General features: G+C 46.2%; 1 protein-coding gene across 6 annotated transcripts in view; it reads left to right on the forward strand.

Annotated features, from left to right (window-relative positions):
- The window catches only part of srgap1a (SLIT-ROBO Rho GTPase activating protein 1a), a 110329-nt gene that overhangs the window by 59000 nt on the left and 31573 nt on the right, over positions 1-19756 (forward strand). For all 6 annotated transcript variants that reach the window (XM_083654990.1, XM_083654991.1, XM_083654992.1 and 3 more), the window contains exons 4-9: positions 1049-1111; positions 6555-6734; positions 7713-7841; positions 10609-10830; positions 11701-11802; positions 19209-19406. In XM_083654990.1, coding sequence (XP_083511116.1) covers positions 1049-1111; positions 6555-6734; positions 7713-7841; positions 10609-10830; positions 11701-11802; positions 19209-19406 — 894 coding nt within the window. The remainder of the gene's footprint in view (positions 1-1048; positions 1112-6554; positions 6735-7712; positions 7842-10608; positions 10831-11700; positions 11803-19208; positions 19407-19756) is intronic.

The raw sequence follows: 19756 nt of genomic DNA on the forward strand, positions 1-19756 counted from the left end.
CCACTGATGCCATCAGATGGATTGTTCAAAAATCTCTGATGGGCAAAAAGGGGTCATATCTTTTTATTTGATCATATCCTGCTTTTAAACTCTGTGTTGTTGTGGATGTATATTGTGTTTTAGTGGGACGTCAGCTCAGGAAGAATAGCTAACACCATTGTGCACACACAGCTAATGGGGATCCTTATCAATAAATAATAAACATACTTTCCTATAACATACCAACTAAAAATATAATAATAATACTTATCTCTCATCATGATTACCACTTTACAGAACAGTGTTTTAAGTAAGACTCAAGACATAATTCACCTAAGCAGTCATAGATGTGAGTACACTAGGTTTAGTACTTGTCTAACATGGCAGTCTGTAATGCACTCTAGTTCCTGATCAGAAGTCAAGCCCTGTGGCCGACCCTAGGTGGTGGGAGACCCTGTCAGGACCCGAGAGCCTTTTGCTGGGAACGGCTCCCACAATGAGATTAGTCTGTGAATAATTGGGTTAGAGGAAGACTTGGAAGTGCAGGCCAAGGCTGTAACATCACCCAGGTAGCATGGTATCAACTGCAGGGGAGAGGAGTTTAAAAATGCATTGTCATGACTCATAATCCCATAAACGTGTGATATGTCAGTTGGTATGAAAGAAATATGAGAAGCAGTACAGTCAAATTAATAGGAAAAGCATCTCTGTCCTTCCATCATGGCACAGCTGTTCAGTCGTATCCCACACTGTAGGATGCATTAAAGTGGGCGTGAGTCTGATACTGTTACTGAGTCAGTCCTGTGGCTTGCAGATGATTAAGTTAGCATATTTTGGGAAGATCTCTCACATGGAGCTTGGTAGCCAGATAATGTGTTCAGCATATGGACACTGAAACTCAAGCCCTATTGGATGATTTGATTGAAAAAGCCGTTGTGACACTGAGGTAATTTTCAAAGTGTAAACTACTTGTTTGGAGAGAGAAAAAAACACTCTTTCCAAGTATTATAGTTATCTGCTGTATTCGGCTATTCGCCTCATGTTTTTCTCTCTTGTGTTTCTTTTTCAGAGCAAAGAAATAACCTTTCAACTCCAGGAAGACTTGATGAAGGTCCTAAATGAGCTTTACACAGTAAGTAGTGATGACTGTTTTACTGTTGGACTAATGTGCCTGTGGTTTATAGCACCAGCTAACTTAGAACTACAATTGGCATTTTAATATTAAATCATTACCACATTGATTTTGAGACACTGGGATTATAGTAGAAGTGGTCTTAAAACTGCTAAACATAGCACTTTTAACATGGCCACAGACCTTTATACCTACCTTCACACCAGAATGACTGCAGACTTCACTTGCTAGAAAACACTTTTGCAGTTAGTACATTCACACTCTAGTTTTCTGTTAGTATGATCTGTACATTCATACTCTAGTTTTCTGTTAGTATGACCTGTACATTCCCAGTCTAGTTTTCTGTTAGTATGATCTGTACATTCATACTCTAGTTTTCTGTGAAGGCCCTGTACTCTCTCTGTTCTGTACATGCCTTTGCTGCCTGTAGTGGTTTGTGAGTAGCCTGGGTAAACCCAGCCCCCACGTGACCTGCTCTCAGAGTTCTCAGTCACTATGAACAGGTCTGAGAGCAGGTCACGTGGGGGCTGGGTTTACCCAGGCTAGTTTGTGAGTATCTCTGACCTTGGTAGAGCGAGGTACTTTAACTTAGACCACACATCAATAGTTAATTCCACTGCCTTAATTGCTGCAATCAGCCCTGGTAACCCTCTAGCTTAGTTTCATGCCTCACACATGCTGTTGAACAGTTTAACTAGATGCTAAATGTGTTCTGAGGTAGCGATGTCATTGGATGAAATCAAGGCTTGATTTTATTGCATAAAGCCCATTTCACCTGCCATATAAATTCCAGTTCATACAAGTCACTCTAGGTCACTCACTGGCATCAACCTCAGCAAACAATGAGCAAGCATTATGATTTGCTTAGCAGTAGTACTAACAATAGTTATGGGAGAGACTAATGGACACTGGACAGTGGTTTAAAAGTATTGTATTTGTTATCTAGTAATAATGCAGATGTGTGTGTGTGTGTGTGTGTGTGTGTGTGTGTGTGTGTGTGTGTGTGTGTGTGTGTGTGTGTGTGTGTGTGTGTGTGTGTGTGTGTGTGTAATCAGCTAATCGTGCTGCTCCTCATTGACAATCAATGGCATTGTATTTGCCTCAACACTGCACTGCTTTGCTAATCCGTCTCAATGGAGACCTGAGCTGCAGCGGTAACTATGGCGTCCCACGAGACGGGGTGAACAGGAGTTCAGCTTGCCTATAGAGTCTCCAGTTACTTATGGAAGAATTACAGCCATCACACGTCCAGCCGATGGCTGTGCACAACACACAACACGTGTTACTCCAACTCCATGTGTGTCATCCTCTCACCGCAGTCCACACTCCAGATTTGACCTGGCATAGCCCCTGTGGGAGGACACACACACGCACGCGCACGCACGCGCACGCACACACACACACACACACACACACACACACACACACAATAGGGTGACTATTGCATCAGAAAGCCACAGGCCCGATGTAGGCCACCGCCAGTGAAATAACAGGTCTGGTCCACCTCTAAATATGTCCCTCTAAAAGCAGCAGCAAAGTAAACACAATAGCAGCAGACTCCAGACCAGTAAGTGTGGAGTGTCCTCGAAAAGCAGCGGCAAAGTAAACACAACAGTGGCAGACTCCAGACCAGTAAGTGAGGAGTGCCGGGCCCAAGGTCAGTCACCCATCTCTCCGCTGGTTCCAGTCACGCCAACCCCCACCAGAGGCAACGGGCTCAAAACAAATAGAGTTTTGCTCTGTTGTTCCACTCGCACAAAAATAACCCATTTTGGTGGAACGATGTTTAGAGTTTCAGATGGGGGAGTCTGTATTTTTTACTGAATGGGGAGGTTTCGTGCAGACACATGTCCTGCATATATACAGGCTGTGGAACTGTAATTTGCTGGAGTTTGTTCATCCTAGGTTAAACCGCTGGTTCTCTGTGTTGCTGCTCTGTTCCTCAGGGAAAATGACTATTTTCTGCCCATGTTCTTAGTCCAATACTATGAACCCAGTCCCATTAGCTTTACAGCAGACCTGTTTTACATTAGAAGAAGTCTGCTCAAAATTAACTCTTGCTTTAGTAATTAATAACTCAAAAGGGCTTTTCACACTACACTTAGCCGGGCTTAAGTCAGTCTATTAGCCTGGGGCTAAGAGAGCTGTTAGCCCAGAGCTAAGAAAGCTTTCACACATGCACAATCCTGGTCCACTCCGAAGTGGGCTAACCCCGACTTCAGCCCCGGCTAGCTAGTTAGCTAGTTAGCCCCTAACCCCGACTTTCCATCTAAACACAGGGCTAAAAGTAAAGAAACAATGTGGATCACATAGCCCTGGTTTTAGGTTAACCTGGGTTAACAATGTGTTGTGTGAAAAGGGGCTAAGTTAGCCTGGGGTTATCTTAGCCCAGGGCTTAGGCCCCGGGCTAAGAGCATGTAGTGTGAAAAGCGCTAAACAAAATAATGTATTGAGTTTGACCCTGTTATGACTATGTAATACACCAAGCTCTGAACTCAAAGATAAAAAACAAACATCTCCCACAGTGTGCCCACCAGTGTTTTTACATGTTTGGTGGGTTGCACATGTGGAAGGCTTTAAAGACGATTCCTAGCTGGAGATGGCAGGATGGATGAATTGCAACAAGAGTTGTAGGAGAGTAAAGCTTCTGGCATACTCTTCGCGCCCAGCCAAGCGCATAGGGCGCGCGGCGATTATGACGTCATCGCACGGGGCGTGTCGGGGGGTGAGGCCTGAGCGCAGCGCGGCGCGTCCATGGAGATTTTTCTATCAGCGCGTCAGGTTTTGCTGCCTGTGCCTGTGAGATCTCCGTGGTAGGCTATCAGCGGATATCTGCTGTGATTGAGTCCTCACCGTTGTAAAGTCACCTTTGAAGCATGACGTGCGATTATAACGAACTAGTTGTGTGGCTTAGCCTTCCCAAATGTTGAGGGTCGTTTTTTAGAATTTAATACATAGAATTGGGAACGTTACATTCAATTTCCTTCAGACTGCCTGGAGGAGCGAGCTGAGCACTGAGTATGTTCTGTTTTGGCCTGTGCAGAGTGCGTGCGCCCTCCCCGGAGCCCCGCCTCCAGCGCGTGCGCGAAGAGTATGCCAGAAGCTTAAGGCTGTAGCTCTTGGATCCTTTAGGGACAGGGCAAACTTCTCCTTTCCTCTCCTCTCCTCTCCTCCCTGCTCCTCTCTTCTCCTCTCCTCTCTGCTCCTCTCCTCTCCTCTTTGCTCCTCTCTGCTCCTCTCTTCTCCTCTGTCAGCATACAGAGCAGGGATGGGGCGCTCTTCTTCATTGTGGCCTCACTTCTGATGTGTTAGCTGTGACTACTGCATCATTTTTTACGTGTCTGCGAGGGTCAGTGAGTTTTCTAAGCCATGACTCAAATGTGTGTGTCATGGATTTGTCTGGATATTTGTCCTAAATTCCCACCGCCAGTGATTCATCAGTACCGTCCTTAGAGCCCCCAGATGTCCGTCCGTCTCCCATTCTCCCTACTCCACTCAGAGCCAAGTGCTAGAAAGCGTTTTATAAGATGTCCTGTCTCTGGACCCTTGATGAACTCATTGTTTGTGTTCTGTGCTGTACCTGCTGTTGAGTCACTGCCTAATGGATTCACCGAGTGTGAGTAACGTTACCTCCATCGCCTTCCAACGACAATGAGTCAAGCCTTAGGACGTAGTTGTAATCAGCCGCTCACCATCAACTTAATGCATTTGCCAGTATGCTGCCATTCTTTCTCACTAAGTGGCCACAGTGTGATGATGGGTGGGGGGTGTGCAGAAGGGTAAGACACACTTTCCAACTGAGCCATTATGGGCCTTACGATAGGGCATATTTACATTATGTAAGTATGATAGACTACACACACACACACACACACACACACAAATCATTTGGCCTTTTTCACTGCAGCCATTTTGTGTCTAAAGGGCAGGAAGTAACACAGGTGCAAGCAAAACATTAACGGGGGTTTCCCCAACTTCCAATCCATTTAGGTATTCCAGTGCCAAGGCCCTCGTTAATGTTTTGGTTGCGCCTGTGTTACTTCCTGCCTTTTAGACACAGAATGGCCACTGTGAAAAAGGTGAATTGAGAGAGAGAGAGAGCCACGCAGGTGCAATGCAGAACTATTGCATGTTTCAAACCAGAACCCATTAGAAACAAAAACCTATAAGTTCTGCTTTTGGCATGAACTCCTCATAGCTACGGTATATCTATTTATTCGTTCTTCAAAAAGAAAAGTTGCAGCAAAAACTAAAGTCAGAACTCTTTGAAAACCTTTTTTTTCTTCCTTCAGTGTGTTTTTAATTCTCATGGATCACCGGTGTGGACTTCAAAGGCACACGTGCAAAGCTGTCTGTAAGTGGTTTAGGCACTACCTGATGTCCCGACCCAGACTGCCCCCCGACCCCTCCTCCTGTGGTAGAGGTAGGGATTGCTCGGTGATTGCCTGGCAAGGGGGCAGTTTCGTTTGGTCGCATTGAAGCCAATGTGGAAGTACATTTTTTTTTTAAATATAACACCCGTAAAATAGTAAAATAGATGATAAAAAAAGACTATTTTGGCAGTGATTGACAGGTTGTCTGTCCAGTGATTGCACAGCTCGCCGATCACAGACCAATAGCAGGCAGCGCTGCGGCTCTGCTAAACCCCCCCTCATGCAGATATGCTACAAATAAATAAGTCACTTCTGGCTCCGAAAAACCAAGATGGCAGCGAAAATGGGAGTCGACAAACCACTCGGTGATGACGCTCACTACGTCCATCCCTTTTACAGTCTATGTTCCCCTGCTGACGCGCTGACATTCCCCTGGGACATTTCCCCGCTGAGGCATTCCCTGAGGCATTTCGCGCTGACATTCCCCACCCCAGGCGGGAGGCACCCTCTCTCCGCCTGGGGTTGGAGCGGTCAACTTTCCTCTTAATACCGCACAGCCCTGTAACCCGGCTCCCTGAGTGAAGTTTCATTTTCAAACACAGCAATGAAAGCAGCATGTCACATGTAGCTGCAGTGATTTGTGGTCGTATGAGAGCCGCACATGAAAAAGACTGCAGAGAATCTGTCTTTGCTTTGTGGTTTTGGGGAGAGAAGAACCGCCTGTTATGAGGCGAGTTGAATCGATCTGTGATGAGTGGGTGGGTGAAAGGATGGAAGCCTTAGTCGTGGGTTCAAAGAGTCAGACTCTGGCTGTGGAGAAGAATCACTCTGACCTCTGAGCTTTGTCTGTCTTCGACATTCCCTGAAGTTAACCTGTAACTCAACAGTGTGCAAGTGAGGCCACGCGCTTTCAGGAGACTGCCGTTCCCTGGTCTTCTAAATGAAACGATGATAAACGGAATTTGAGGTTGCTTTTTCTCTTGCTCAACATTACCCGTGTCTCCAGGGGATGAAAACCTACCACGTGTACCACTCAGAGAGCATCAAACATCTCTTGTGTCTGTGCGCAGGTGATGAAAACCTACCACATGTACCACTCGGAGAGCATCAGCGCCGAGAGCAAGCTGAAGGAGGCCGAGAAGCAAGAGGAGAAGCAGATCGGCAGGGGCGATCCCGTCTTCAGCATCCGCTTGGAGGACAAGCACCAGCGGCGCAGCTCCGTCAAGAAGATCGAGAAGATGAAAGAGAAGGTAGAAATATAGAATATATGGTATATGATGTATACAGTGTCTGAAATACATTTTGTGGAAATGTTCCTTTGATGCAGAATGTGAAAAAAAAGTAGAACGCCAGGGTTTCAGAATCTCAGAAACTCTGCCATTAGCGGTGACTAGTCACACCAGCCATTTTTCCGCTAGGCATTTTTCTTTGGCACAAGAAACCATCTAATGTCATATTACTACTACTGAACCGTTCAAGTGCTAACACGTTCACAATGTGTTTGGCTTCATGGTCACTGGATCTGATCTGGACCGAGCCTCCGTGGTCCGGGCTTCGCTCGGAGGTCCCGCTGACCCGCGGGATGGAAAGCACACTGTAAGCCTTGTCACAGCCAAAATGACCAGGCTTTGTATTTCTCATAGCGGGCCTGTTTTCTGTTCAATCTCTGTGACAAATGATTTAATGGCCGCAGGAATGGCATTTTTTCCACATCGCTCTTCCTAGAATGCATTTGGGAAGTACTAAAATGTGTGTGTGTGTGTGTGTGTGTGTGTGTGTGTGTGTGTGTGTGTGTGTGTGTGTGTGTGTGTGTGTCTCTGAGTCAGAGCCCACTGGTCAGTGGATGGTGACTAACGGCCTTCTGCTTGGACAGGAAGTGTAGAATGAGGATAGATTGCTGAGACAGATGCCAGCCCGGTTGAGATGAAGGACCGGCACCTTTTTTAGACCCACGTTTTTTTCCATTCTTCCCTTTTTTGGCTTTTCTGTTTGAAACTGAAGTGAACTTATTTGTGCTCCAGACAGTGTTGTATTTACTGAAGCTGTTGTTTGCCGTTTGAGCTCTATGATGCGCAGCGCATGCAGAGACGTCAAACCGCAATCACTTCAAGCAATTCTTGAGTCATTAAACTCATCTTCTCTCTCTCTCTCTCTCTCTCTCTCTCTCTCTCTCTCTCTCTCTCTCTCTCTCTCTCTCTCTCTCTCTCTCTCTCTAATTCTCTCATCAGCGTCAAGCCAAGTACTCGGAGAACAAGCTGAAGTCGATCAAAGCGCGGAACGAGTACCTGCTGACGCTCGAAGCTACAAACTCCTCCGTTTTCAAATACTACATCCACGACTTGTCGGACTTAATTGATGTAAGTATAAACCGTGTGGCGCTGTCGGCTTTATCCCGAGGAAGTCTAATCTTCTGCTTGCTTGTCTACACAGAGACGGGGAGAAAAGGTTTTTTACTGTGAGGAATATGACGCCGCATCCCCCCCCCCCATTAGTAATCTGTTGTAAACTTGCTGAACTGCCTCCACTACTTCATTCCCAGAGATCTGACACAAAATGTAAACACTTTGAACAAGGAGAAGCTCGGGAGATTCTTACATAAACAGAGCCGCTCACTTTAGGCGTTCACACCTCAAGCCAAGACACACTTCAGCCTCAGACCTTCTGCAGGCTGCTTCACATTGCTTTTCACATCTCAGAAGGTTTTTAGCAGCTTTCCTCCACCGCTATTTTCACAGGCCTACGGAGGAGATTTAAAATGGCAGTCCGAGGAGTAAGTGATGAGTTTAGCAGCAGATCCTGATACATAAACGAGATGTGAGGACACCAGACTGTGGGACATAAAAGAGACATGAGGACACCAGACTGTGGGACATAAAAGAGACGTGAGGACACCAGACTGTGGGACATAAAAGAGACATGACGACACCAGACTGTGGGACATAAAAGAGACGTGAGGACACCAGACTGTGGGACATAAAATAGACGTGAGGACACCAGACTGTGGGACATAAAATAGACGTGAGGACACCAGACTGTGGGACATAAAAGAGACATGAGGACACCAGACTGTGGGATATAAAAGAGACATGAGGACACCAGACTGTGGGACATAAAAGAGATGTGAGGACACCAGACTGTGGGACATAAAAGAGACGTGAGGACACCAGACTGTGGGACATAAAAGAGACGTGAGGACACCAGACTGTGGGACATAAAAGAGACGTGAGGACACCAGACTGTGGGACATAAAATAGACGTGAGGACACCAGACTGTGGGATGGAAATTACAGAGCGGGAAGAAATGAAAATTTATTAGCTTATTAGCTTTTGCGATGAAAAAGGATTCTTCCCTCTTCTCTTCCCCTCACGTCACCATTAAAAGCCCAGACACCATATTCAGTTCCACTGCATGTTTTTGAACCTAAGTCACGGTTTTGTCATCTTTCCACAGCTCTTAGGCCATCTAGACACTGAATGGTGTGTGGGAGTGGGGATGGTGTCAGACCATCTAGATGCTGAGTGGAGTGTGGGAGTGGGGATGGTCTCAGACCATCTAGAGTAGACGCTGAGTGAGTGTGGGAGTGGGGATGGTCTCAGACCATCTAGAGTAGACGCTGAGTGAGTGTGGGAGTGGGGATGGTGTCACACCATCTAGAGCAGACACTGAATGGTGTGTGGGAGTGGGGATGGTCTCAGACCATCTAGAGTAGACACTGAGTGAGTGTGGGAGTGGGGATGGTCTCAGACCATCTAGATGCTGAGTGGAGTGTGGGAGTGGGGATGGTCTCAGACCATCTAGACCAGGGGTGCCTAAATTCTTTCCAATGAAGGGCCAAAACTCAATCTGGGTGGAGGGCCGAGGGCCAAAAATAAACGTGGAATTACATTAAAATGTATTGTTTTTTATAGAAAATTAACATTCTAAATCTAAAATAACATTTCAATATAATAATCTACTTTTTATCTGTGCCTCCCGGGGGTTTCCTTCATATAGGAACCCCCTTCACCAAAACATGCAATATCCTGGTTGCTAATGTGGTTCCTCCTCTGGTCGTTAAGGGCGCCTGTTCGGAGGGAGGGGAACCGGTTGGAATAGCGTGAACCTCCCACGTGCTATGTCCTACCGGTGAAGCTTCCCCTGTCAGGTGAAAAGAAGCGGCTGGCTAACTGCCCATGTCTCGGAGGAAGCATGGAGCCAGTTTCGGCGGGGACGGGGGGATGGGGGGTGGGGGCGCACTGATCTAGATGCTGAGTGGAGTGTGGGACTGGGGATGGTCTCAGACCATCTACATCTATGCTGAGTGGTGTGTGGGAGTGGGGATGGAAGTGTTCCCAAAACCCAGTTTTTTTGTGAATTAGTTTGTTGTCGCTCATCCGTCCGTTCACTCAGCACTCAGGGCTGTTTCCTCTGCCTTCCACAACCAGACCGATAAGCATGACTTATTTATAATATGGCATACCTGGGTTATTATTTGTGTTAGAGAATAAATATAGTGCACCGTTTTCTGTGGCGTTACCAGGGAAACGGGAGAAGGGCAGGTTTTTTAGCGAGCGTTCGTTCGGGGTTATGCATTCCAGACTGAAGCTGAGGAGAAATGCAACTTCCCTTCACTGCCATACTTTGCTGAAATTAGTCCTCTCTCTGCTCTGCTCACAAACCTCCATGTCCTACTGTGTGTGTGTGTGTGTGTGTGTGTGTGTGTGTGTGTGTGTGTGTGTGTGTGTGTGTGTTTGTGAGTGTCTAGGGTGTGTGTGTGTGTATCTGTCTTTCTTCCCAGGAGAGACCTCCGCCAAGGTCCTAGTTATTAAAAAGAAGCATTAACTCCTGGAGGTAACATCCAGGTTGTGTAACACAGATGCAGGCTTGCTGGCACAGAAAGTACCAGACTGTTCAGTTAATGGCCAACAATGTTTCAGTAGTGGGAATGTGTGCGGAGTAGCTAAGGGCCGGCCTCATTTAACCTCTGTATAACATTCTGTAACACTCTATTACATAAGAGAAAATAGCTTTCAACTGATTCAGTTTTGCATAATGTTGGTCGAGTGCTGGACAGTTTCATACAGGCTGGTCAAAAGATTCCCACTCATCTTCCTTCTTAACCTTCTTAACCTTCCTTCATGCAGTGCTGTGATCTGGGGTACCACGCCAGCCTGAATCGGGCCCTGCGGACCTACCTCTCGGCCGAGTACAACCTGGAGACGTCGCGCCACGAGGGTCTGGACATCATGGAGAACGCCGTGGACAGCCTGGACCCTCGGAGTGACCGGCAGAGGTTCATGGAGATGTACCCCTCCGCCTTCTGCCCGCCGAGCAAGTTCGAGTTCCAGCCTCACATGGGAGACGAGGTGCGCAGTTCAGTGACAATGATCAGATTCGCCGATCGTAATATGGTTAACGTTTAAATTGTTTTGCTGTTAACTCGGAATTACGCTGAAAAGAGAGGGATTTGGCTTGAGGGCAGTGTCTTGCTAGAATGTAAAAACAATTTAAAAATGTCATTACAAAGTGCAAATACCGGTAATATAATTTGGATGGAGCACTTTGCGAAATTGTGATGGCCAAGATAACTAATTTGTGGTTACTACAGCAGAATAAAACGGAGCGAATATCGCAATTTATTTTTTCTGCTCCACATAGGTATTGTCACATTTTTTGCATTGCGATATATTGGATTTTGACACATTGTCCCATCCCTAGACAGTGTAAATAATAAGTCTTTATATGCAGCCATTTAGAGATGACGTTCTAAATTGTACGTTTTGCAATGTTTTCTTTCCCATGGATCAGTGCGCTCCGCACATTTTGTGCATCTACAGCACAGCATGGAAGTGAATTAGAAGTTGTTAAAAAAGTCTCAAACTTAATGAGGTCTGATTTTCCTTAATTGCAGCGTTTTACCGCGTCTGTGCTGCCAGATCAACTTTTATTGGCCGCTGCAAACAACAAATCATGTCTCACTCCTCACCCTGCAGTCAAGTAGCTCAACATGTGTCAAGAGTTTTACTGTTGGGCTGGCGCTCGCACCTCTGTGATATCATGTCTGTTTACTAGCTATTGTTCTGCCCTCTGCATTCAGACTGAGGCCGGCTAATCACTGTGGCTTTGCTGTGTAATTGAGCAGGAATTCTGATGACTGCATCCCATTTTAGCTCAAGCTTTTCGTAGGGATGTCATGTTCCCATTCAGTGATGGAGCCTCTTCCTTCTCCCCTCCAGGTGTGTCAGCTCTCGGTGCAGCCGCCGGTGAACGGGGAGCTCATACTCAGGTTCCAGCAGCTGCAGTCTCGCCTGGCTACTCTGAAGATCGAGAACGAAGAGGTGAAATATTGCAAACACCTTCACATTAACAAGCTATTACCGGGCAGGGGAGACTCACCTCAGATATGCTGCAACTGGCACGCGTCAAAAATACTTTGTGCCTGCTCCAGTTTTATTGTCTGGCAGAGAGTGAAGCGTCTTGTTTGTTGATTGCACGCTGCTGGCATAAAGCTACCGAGGGAAGAAAGCTAACTTTAGCCAGAAGTCGTTCAAGGTGAAACAGACGATAGTTGCTGATAATCTTTGAAGAATCAAAGTTTTTGTAGACACACACACACACACACACACACAAACGCGCGTGCCGTGCGCACACACACACACACACACACACACACACACACACACACACACACACACACAGACACAGACACAGACACACTTCCCTTTCTCCTACCTTGCAGGTAGTGATCAAACCCTCTCTGTGAAGCTTCAGTAGTAGACTCCATTGTGTCTCTTTTATTGGTCCAAGCAGTCCTGCTCGGCTCTGTTGTGACATTGGAGGTGTGTGCTTGTATGCCAGGCTCTAGTGTTGGACTCTGTCTGCAGCATGTCCAAGTGGAAAAAGGCCAATGTGGAGGAATGTGTGTGTGTCTGCCACGCCACAGTGTCACAGAGTGCAGTCACACACACACACACACACTCTCCCATCACACATCAGTATACTTTCTCTTATCACGGTACAAAGACTACCGGAATTACAGTACAGCAGGGAAGCGTGTCACTCAACTTCCCCTACATCCTCTGTGACTTCAGATCCATTTAGATCACCTTAGATCGCCTTAGACACCTTAGTGAAACGTACTAAAATACATTGAATATTTCAAAGATGATGAATAGCAGTGTCTTTGGACTCATTTAAGTGTGCTGGTTACCGTTGGACCACAGGCTAAAACCCACTGTGTGCCGTGTTGTGTGTATGGGCCGGTCTATGCCCAGCTGGTGCCTTCACAGTTCACACTGCCTGCAGTCTGTATGACAGCGACTGGGCACACTGACACGCACCCGTGTGTGTGTGTGTGCGCGTGCGTGTGCGTGTGCGTGCGTGCGCTGTGTGTGTGTTTGCTCGTGTGTGTGTGTGATGAAAAGATCTGGTGCTCCATGTCCTTGTCTGCCTGCCTCTCTGAAGCGGATGTCCTGGTGGGTCAGGATTGGAGGGCACTGCTGCCTTGTGTTAGCGTCAGCAGATGGCCTCTCTTCCTGGCTACAGCGTTGCCAGATACAGTGTTAAAAAAATGCACTTTGGAAAGGCTGTGAAGACCTGCGAGCACAGTTCTGTGACATGTGCAAGAGAGAGCCGCTCGTCATCCGGCCAGGAAAGGCCGCCGGGCACTCGCTTAATAGAAGTGCAGCTGTTTCCTCAAACCCCTTTGACTCATGTGAAACGGTGAAAGAAAACACTGGCGAATAATTTAGTGTGAATCAGAGGGTGGGTTGGGATGTGTGGGTGGGTGGTGTGTGTGTGTGTGTGTGGGGGGGGGGGGGGGGGTCTAGATCTCACTCTCACTGACTGCGTTTACATGGACATAAGTATCCTGGTTATATGACGTATCCTGATATTGATCATATTTGGGATATTATGGCGTTTACATGGAACACAGAGAAATCTGGTTATTCATATCCCCAGTACAGTATACATGATAAATACTATCCGGTACTGCGCCTGTGATGTTTACAACACAAACCGGCATCCCCTGCACGCTCGCTTGTATTGGGCGTGTGATGTCATTCACCTTTTTTGGGCCAAGACTGTGTGGGATTTCCTCTTCACGGGTGTCTGTCCCCATTCGTGCGCCGTTTCTTTCTTTCGTTTTAGTCACAACACCTCATTTCGATGTTTTCTCCCATCTAAACTGTCAAGTATATTTAATTCTTTCATCACCGAAAGACAAAACTCTGTTTCCTCCTCATCACATTACAGAGGTGAGACGCTTTTGTTGCCAAACTTGCCATTGTTTGAATGTTTCTGTTATGACTTGGCAGCCTGCGCAGGTAGTCTGGTCTGCAGCGGTCACAAACCAGGGATAAGATGTATACTTGTAACAGCATCCCGATTTCTTTTGGAGTACTCCAGCTAGCATAATTGGGTTTCTCAAAACCAGGATAAGGGCTTATCCAGGTTTCTGAAATCAGGATATGTTTACATATGCAAACACAAAAACGGGATACTTCAAAAACCCAATCATAACCAGGATCCTCATCCTCATGTAAACGCACTCACTGAGAGGGGGTGACCAGTGTGGCCCTGCTTTGTGCCGCTGCAGCAGAAATTACTATGCAATATGTTTGCGTTTGTTTTTGTTTTTATTAAGGAAGTTTCCATATCTCTCCGAGGACATTGTTCATTTCAGCTCCTCAGTCAGTCAATGTGGTTATTGTGTTTTTTTCAGATTTAATCATCTGGTCATTTAGATCGCGTTTGCCTCTCAGATCTGCGTGAAACATCGCTCACACAGAGCTATTTTTCTTCTCCGCGCTCGTTCTCACAAGATATACAAGCAAGTCTAATGGTTATTCTCAAGGCATTTCACACTAAACCCTGGCAATCTAATAGCATCTCCTTTGTATAGGAGTGTGTTTGTTCCTCGGATAAATCTCAGGGAGCCACATCAAAGCGTGCACGCGCATGCGTCTGTGTGTGTGTGTGTGTGTGTGTGTGTGTGTGTGTGTCTGTGTCTGTGTGTGTTTGTACACAGAGTGGGTTGATCAGCAGATTACACACTCACTAGAGGGTCTGTTGAAAGCTATAGACAGACAGCAGCCTGCCTTGTGAGAGAGATGAGATGATGTGTGTTGGTTTCATGCTGAAATAAGCCTTACTGATGTTGCACTGCCATGCAGAATAACACCGGCTTTGAAGTGTGGAATGCAGAATGATTTTCAATTTGGTACAGAACTGATTTCTTATTTCTGCCCTGCTTTTCCTACAGAAGGACCATAGTATGCAGAGCACTTATGATTTGTGTCATAAGTGATGTCACAAATCCTTTCTGGTTGACACTATATAAGTGGGAACAGTATATCTTTCCATGTAAGGTCCCAGTTGAGATGCCTCGCAACAAAAAACGCCATCAGATGATCAAGAAGCTCCATGCTGCAAGGAAATCAGAAAAAGCTGGATTGCATGCAGCAGATGATAGAAAGCTCACCCATAAGAGACTTGAGACTTGACTTGGATTTGTGACTGAAGACTTGAGACGTGACTTGGACTATAGCTAAAAGACTTGAGACTTGCCCGGCCACGACCCATTGCTGCGCAGCAGCTATAATTCTATTTGTGGTTTTCAGTATAAAATGATTCAAATTATGAATTAGTGATTGGGTCACTATAATCATGATTTCATACTGTTTCATTCTCTAATAATCCATATAGCACCATACTGTAGGAAAAGCTTTATTATTATTCAAACTAAACAGTAAAGTTTTCTCAATCCCGGAGACTTGCCCCTGGCTCCGTGCAGCTGCAGGGACTAGTGGGCATATCCAGCGAGTCTCACTAAAAGCCCTGTTGTAATTGAGCCCAACAGTGAACACTGGTAACTAGTAGTCTGTTGAATAATGGATGCGATCTCAACAGCTTCTTCATTGGGAGCGATTGTTTGGCATGCATGAGTCCTCTCTCTCCATACGATGACAGCTGGGCCCCTCACCTCCACAGGCCGTCCTGGAGAGGCTGCCAGCGACAGATTGAGAGGCACACCAAACACACTCACTAGTTTAGGCTTTTCCCTGCATAGAGGAAGCTTTGGCTAAATAGTGAGGGAAATTACTGCTTTCTTTGATTTTGGGATGCAAGGAAGAAGAACAAAATCCTCCTCACAATGACTGATATTTGAGTTCAGGATAGCCCTAACTGTATACTATAGCTCAACATTTCCAAGTTAAATTCCCACATTTGTACCTTGAAAATGGCTTCCTTTCCGAAACTGGAGGTGCTGTAACACATTTGCTCGATACGTTCCGACAATGACTGATATGTGGTGTATTCAGGTCAGGATAACCCTGACTACACACTCACCCAAAATCAAGCATTTTATTTTGACTGTATCATTCATGATATTCATCATCATTCACCTCAAAGTTATACAGTAGTCCCACATTCTTAGGAGAGGAATCAAGCATCGTTTATTTCAGTTTATTTATCAGTATCGGTTTACTTCATTGCCTTTTCTCTGCACTGAAGAGAGCAGGGCTTCACCCCCCCCCCCTCGGGTTCTGCTGCAGAAAATCACTCCTTTAATCACCAACTGTCACTCGTCACACATAAGGATGATGTTTTTCTTTGTGTGTTTGAATTTTCGTCGTCGTCAGAATCGCCTGTTTCCTGTCGTGCACACCGTCATTAGCCGTGTCGTAACATGCCGTGTGTTTCTGCTTCCCGGCCAGATGAATGACACTGTAACTACATCCACATTGTGTGTGCTTTTCAGCACCCTAATCCATCACAGTAACACATGAAAGACATTCCCCCTTGGTTGGATTCCACCTTGCTATTCAGGTGTTGCTATTCAGGCCAAATGAGTCACAGGTCAAGCAGTTGGAAAAACACGCAGTAATCCACTCTCTGTCTCGGTGTGTATAACAGTTACATGAGGAATCTGCCTTTGTTTTTTCAGGTCGTACTCACTTTATAAATGAGACGTGGGGGTCAGTGACTTTGAGTGGGGGTCCGGCTGACCATGAAGGCTAATTAGAGGGAATTCAAACTGCGTGTCACTCGGGGCCCCAGTGACCTGTGTTGCCCCCCCTTTGAAAGAAGTACGCAGAGTTTTTGACTTGCGATGGTCACGGTGCTCGACTCTTCCTCGTCTAGTGTCTCTGCTGAACGCCGAGGAGCATTTATTTACCGAACGCTGAGAAGAGAAATGGTGGTTGGTGTTTCTGCACAACGGGGCCCCTCTCCCGCAGCTTTTCCACATCAGTGACTCATGCTCACACTCGACAGTCAGTCACTCGCTGTCCCCTCCTCCCCTGTTTACCCCCTCCTTTATCTGTTTGTCTCTCTCTATCCCTCTTGCTCCTCTCTCTGTCATTGCCACCGTTGTCCGTCTGTCTGCCTGTCTGTCTGTCTGTCTGTCTGTCAGCAGGATTACGGAAAAACTACAGGGCCAATTTTCATGACACTTGGTGGAAGGGTGTAGCATGGACCAAGGAAGAACCCATTACATTTTTGGAGCGGATCCGAGCCGACTCATGAAATGAGCATATCATAGCAGACAGACCGGACTATTGGCCTTGGCGGAGGTCTGCACTCTAATAACTCTAACTCTAAGCTAATAATGCTGAAGCATGGGTTGGCAGACTCATTCAGACGAGGCAAACCTGCTGAGTGGAGGCATTGCCGTTCAAATGCTGCTCATTTGCCTGATTGAAAGGATTTTAGTACCGCAATTGTTTAATGAGGAGCGCCGGTCAAGACCAGTTGTGATGCGTTGACTGGAAATGCCTGTAAAAAAGGATGGATTTTTGAAAATGCCAATAACTTCAAATTTAAAGCAGCTACGAGCAACTTTTTCGATTGTTATTAAACAGTATAAATTTAATATCAATGCATCACATCTTACCTCTAATAGTCGACGAGACCAACGCAGAATAGTCTCGCTTGAGCCCCGAGTGAATCGGCCAGTGTAGGCTGTCTGTGGCCAGGGAAGATCAGGAAGTGAAATGAAACGGTTTGCAGCAGCCACTTCGGCCATAACCACAAAATAACTTCCAAAAAACCTGTTAGAATATAACGAGAGATGTTCGCGAGAGTATGCGTGGCGTTCACATTGTTTATGTTATGTTGCTAGGCAGCGCAAACGGCGAGGCAGGCAGCTGCGTTTCACTTCCTGGTTTCACTTCCGCGTTTCACTTCCGGGTTACCCGGTCCGGTCGCTCTAGAGAGCCCCCTGTTGGCGCGAGTTTAGACAGACTATAGACTTAATAATCACCTAAGGGAGCAATCTCAGATACACACGGCTTTGGTCTCGTCGACTATTAGAGGTAAGATGTGATGCATTGATATTAAATTTATACTGTTTAATAACAATCGAAAAAGTTGCTCGTAGCTGCTTTAATCATCACTGACAAAATACAATTTTCACAATGTCGATGATAAACATCTTTCATCATATATTTATAAAAATAGAGGAAATCTTGTCTTATATTCTTATAATAGGGCCCCTTTAACTTCTTTGAATTATCTCTTTCTCGTTCTCTCTGTCTCTCCTCTCTCCCAAATGTATCATCACATCTGTACTGTAGACTTATTTTTTTTATTGATTGCTTTTTTTAATATGATTTTTCACATTATAGAGCTGTTAGAAACTCATTTGTCCTCCTATGTGTTTGACAGTCCTCTGTTGTCTAGCAGCATCATTGGAAGCTGGAAGCAGTTGTGGCCTCTTAGCGTTTTGCTAGCTGAACATCTTGTTTGGCTGTAAGTGATGGGGTACGCATGGCCAAGCCCTGACGTTTATAAGCTCCTGGAGAAGCACTCCGCTTGACAGGGAAGAGGCGGTTATGGAAATGAATGTTAAAAGCCCGCGAGTGAATGTACCATCTCCACCCCACACTGTCCACCTCCAGCCCCTTTGAGTGCATGCTAATTGATTGCTTTGGCTGGGATGTCATGTTCAAGGGCTGGTGGAGTTTTCACGAGAGCACGGAAGGTGAGACTGTCAGAAAATGCCTGAATTTTTCAGTGTTGTGGGATAGAAAGAGAGGTTTTAGCGAGTGCCATCATACAAGCCAGCCACTGAGTCCACTGTGGTAGCACCCTGATAGCTGTGGTAGCACCCTGATAGCTGTGTTAGCACCCTGATAGCGATGACTCTTGGACAGTCACGTGTGTACTCCATTAGTCGTCCCTTTCTGACCACTAGAGGTTGACAGAATGCACAACACATTTGTAAATAACACAGCAAGGAGAAACTTTGCAAAGCACAGGTAAGCTAAGTGTCACAGATTTGACAGAACGTTTCTCCTGCTGAAGGTTGCATGTCCCAGTTCACAACAAATGAAGAGGCAGGTAGCAAGTTTACTAGTTTAACAAGTTGCTTCAAGCTGCTGAATGGTCTGAAATTCAGACTGAATTGCCAACTTGTAAACTCATTTCCATCATCAAGAACAGCCAAATCCACAACTGTGGAGTGGGCGGCACTTCGAAGTCTGGAGCCAGGCTAGCATGGTCTGGGTCCTGAGAGGAGCTTCGTTTCGGAGTGGAACTTGATATACGAGCTTTAGAAAAGAAGTGTAAATGGCAACATAGCTGACTGCTGTGTAGATGTTGGCTCATATCATTATGTCTCAACTAAATCTCCACATAGCACACATTCATTTCAGGATTGTTATGAGGTCTGATATCGTTTATCGCTATTTTAAATGTACAAGAACCCAGCTCTAACCCTCTCTTCCTGTGTCCCCAGATCAAAAAGACATCTGAGGCCACCCTGACCACCATCCAGGACATGGTGACCATCGAGGATTACGACGTGTCCGAGTGTTTCCACCACAGCCGCTCCACCGAGTCGCTCAAGTCCACCGTGTCGGAGACTTACCTCAGCAAGCCCAGCATTGCCAAGAGGAGGGCCAACCAACAGGAGACGGAGCAGTTCTACTTCATGGTGAGTGGAGTGTTCAAAACGAGTGGAGAGGAGTTAGGGTTACTTCATGGTGAGTGGAGAGGAGTTAGGGTTACTTCATGGTGAGTGGAGAGGAGTTAGGGTTACTTCATGGTGAGTGGAGAGGAGTTAGGGTTACTTCATGGTGAGTGGAGAGGAGTTAGGGTTACTTCATGGTGAGTGGAGAGGAGTTAGGGTTACTTCATGGTGAGTGGAGAGGAGTTAGGGTTACTTCATGGTGAGTGGAGAGGAGTTAGGGTTACTTCATGGTGAGTGGAGAGTGGAGAGGAGTTAGGGTTAGGGTTGCGGCTGAAGTGAAGTGTCGTTGAGAGGGATGAGGATGCTGCTGGAAT

Source organism: Poromitra crassiceps (genome assembly GCF_964638095.1).
Source record: "Poromitra crassiceps genome assembly, chromosome: 18".
Classification (NCBI taxonomy): domain Eukaryota; kingdom Metazoa; phylum Chordata; class Actinopteri; order Beryciformes; family Melamphaidae; genus Poromitra; species Poromitra crassiceps.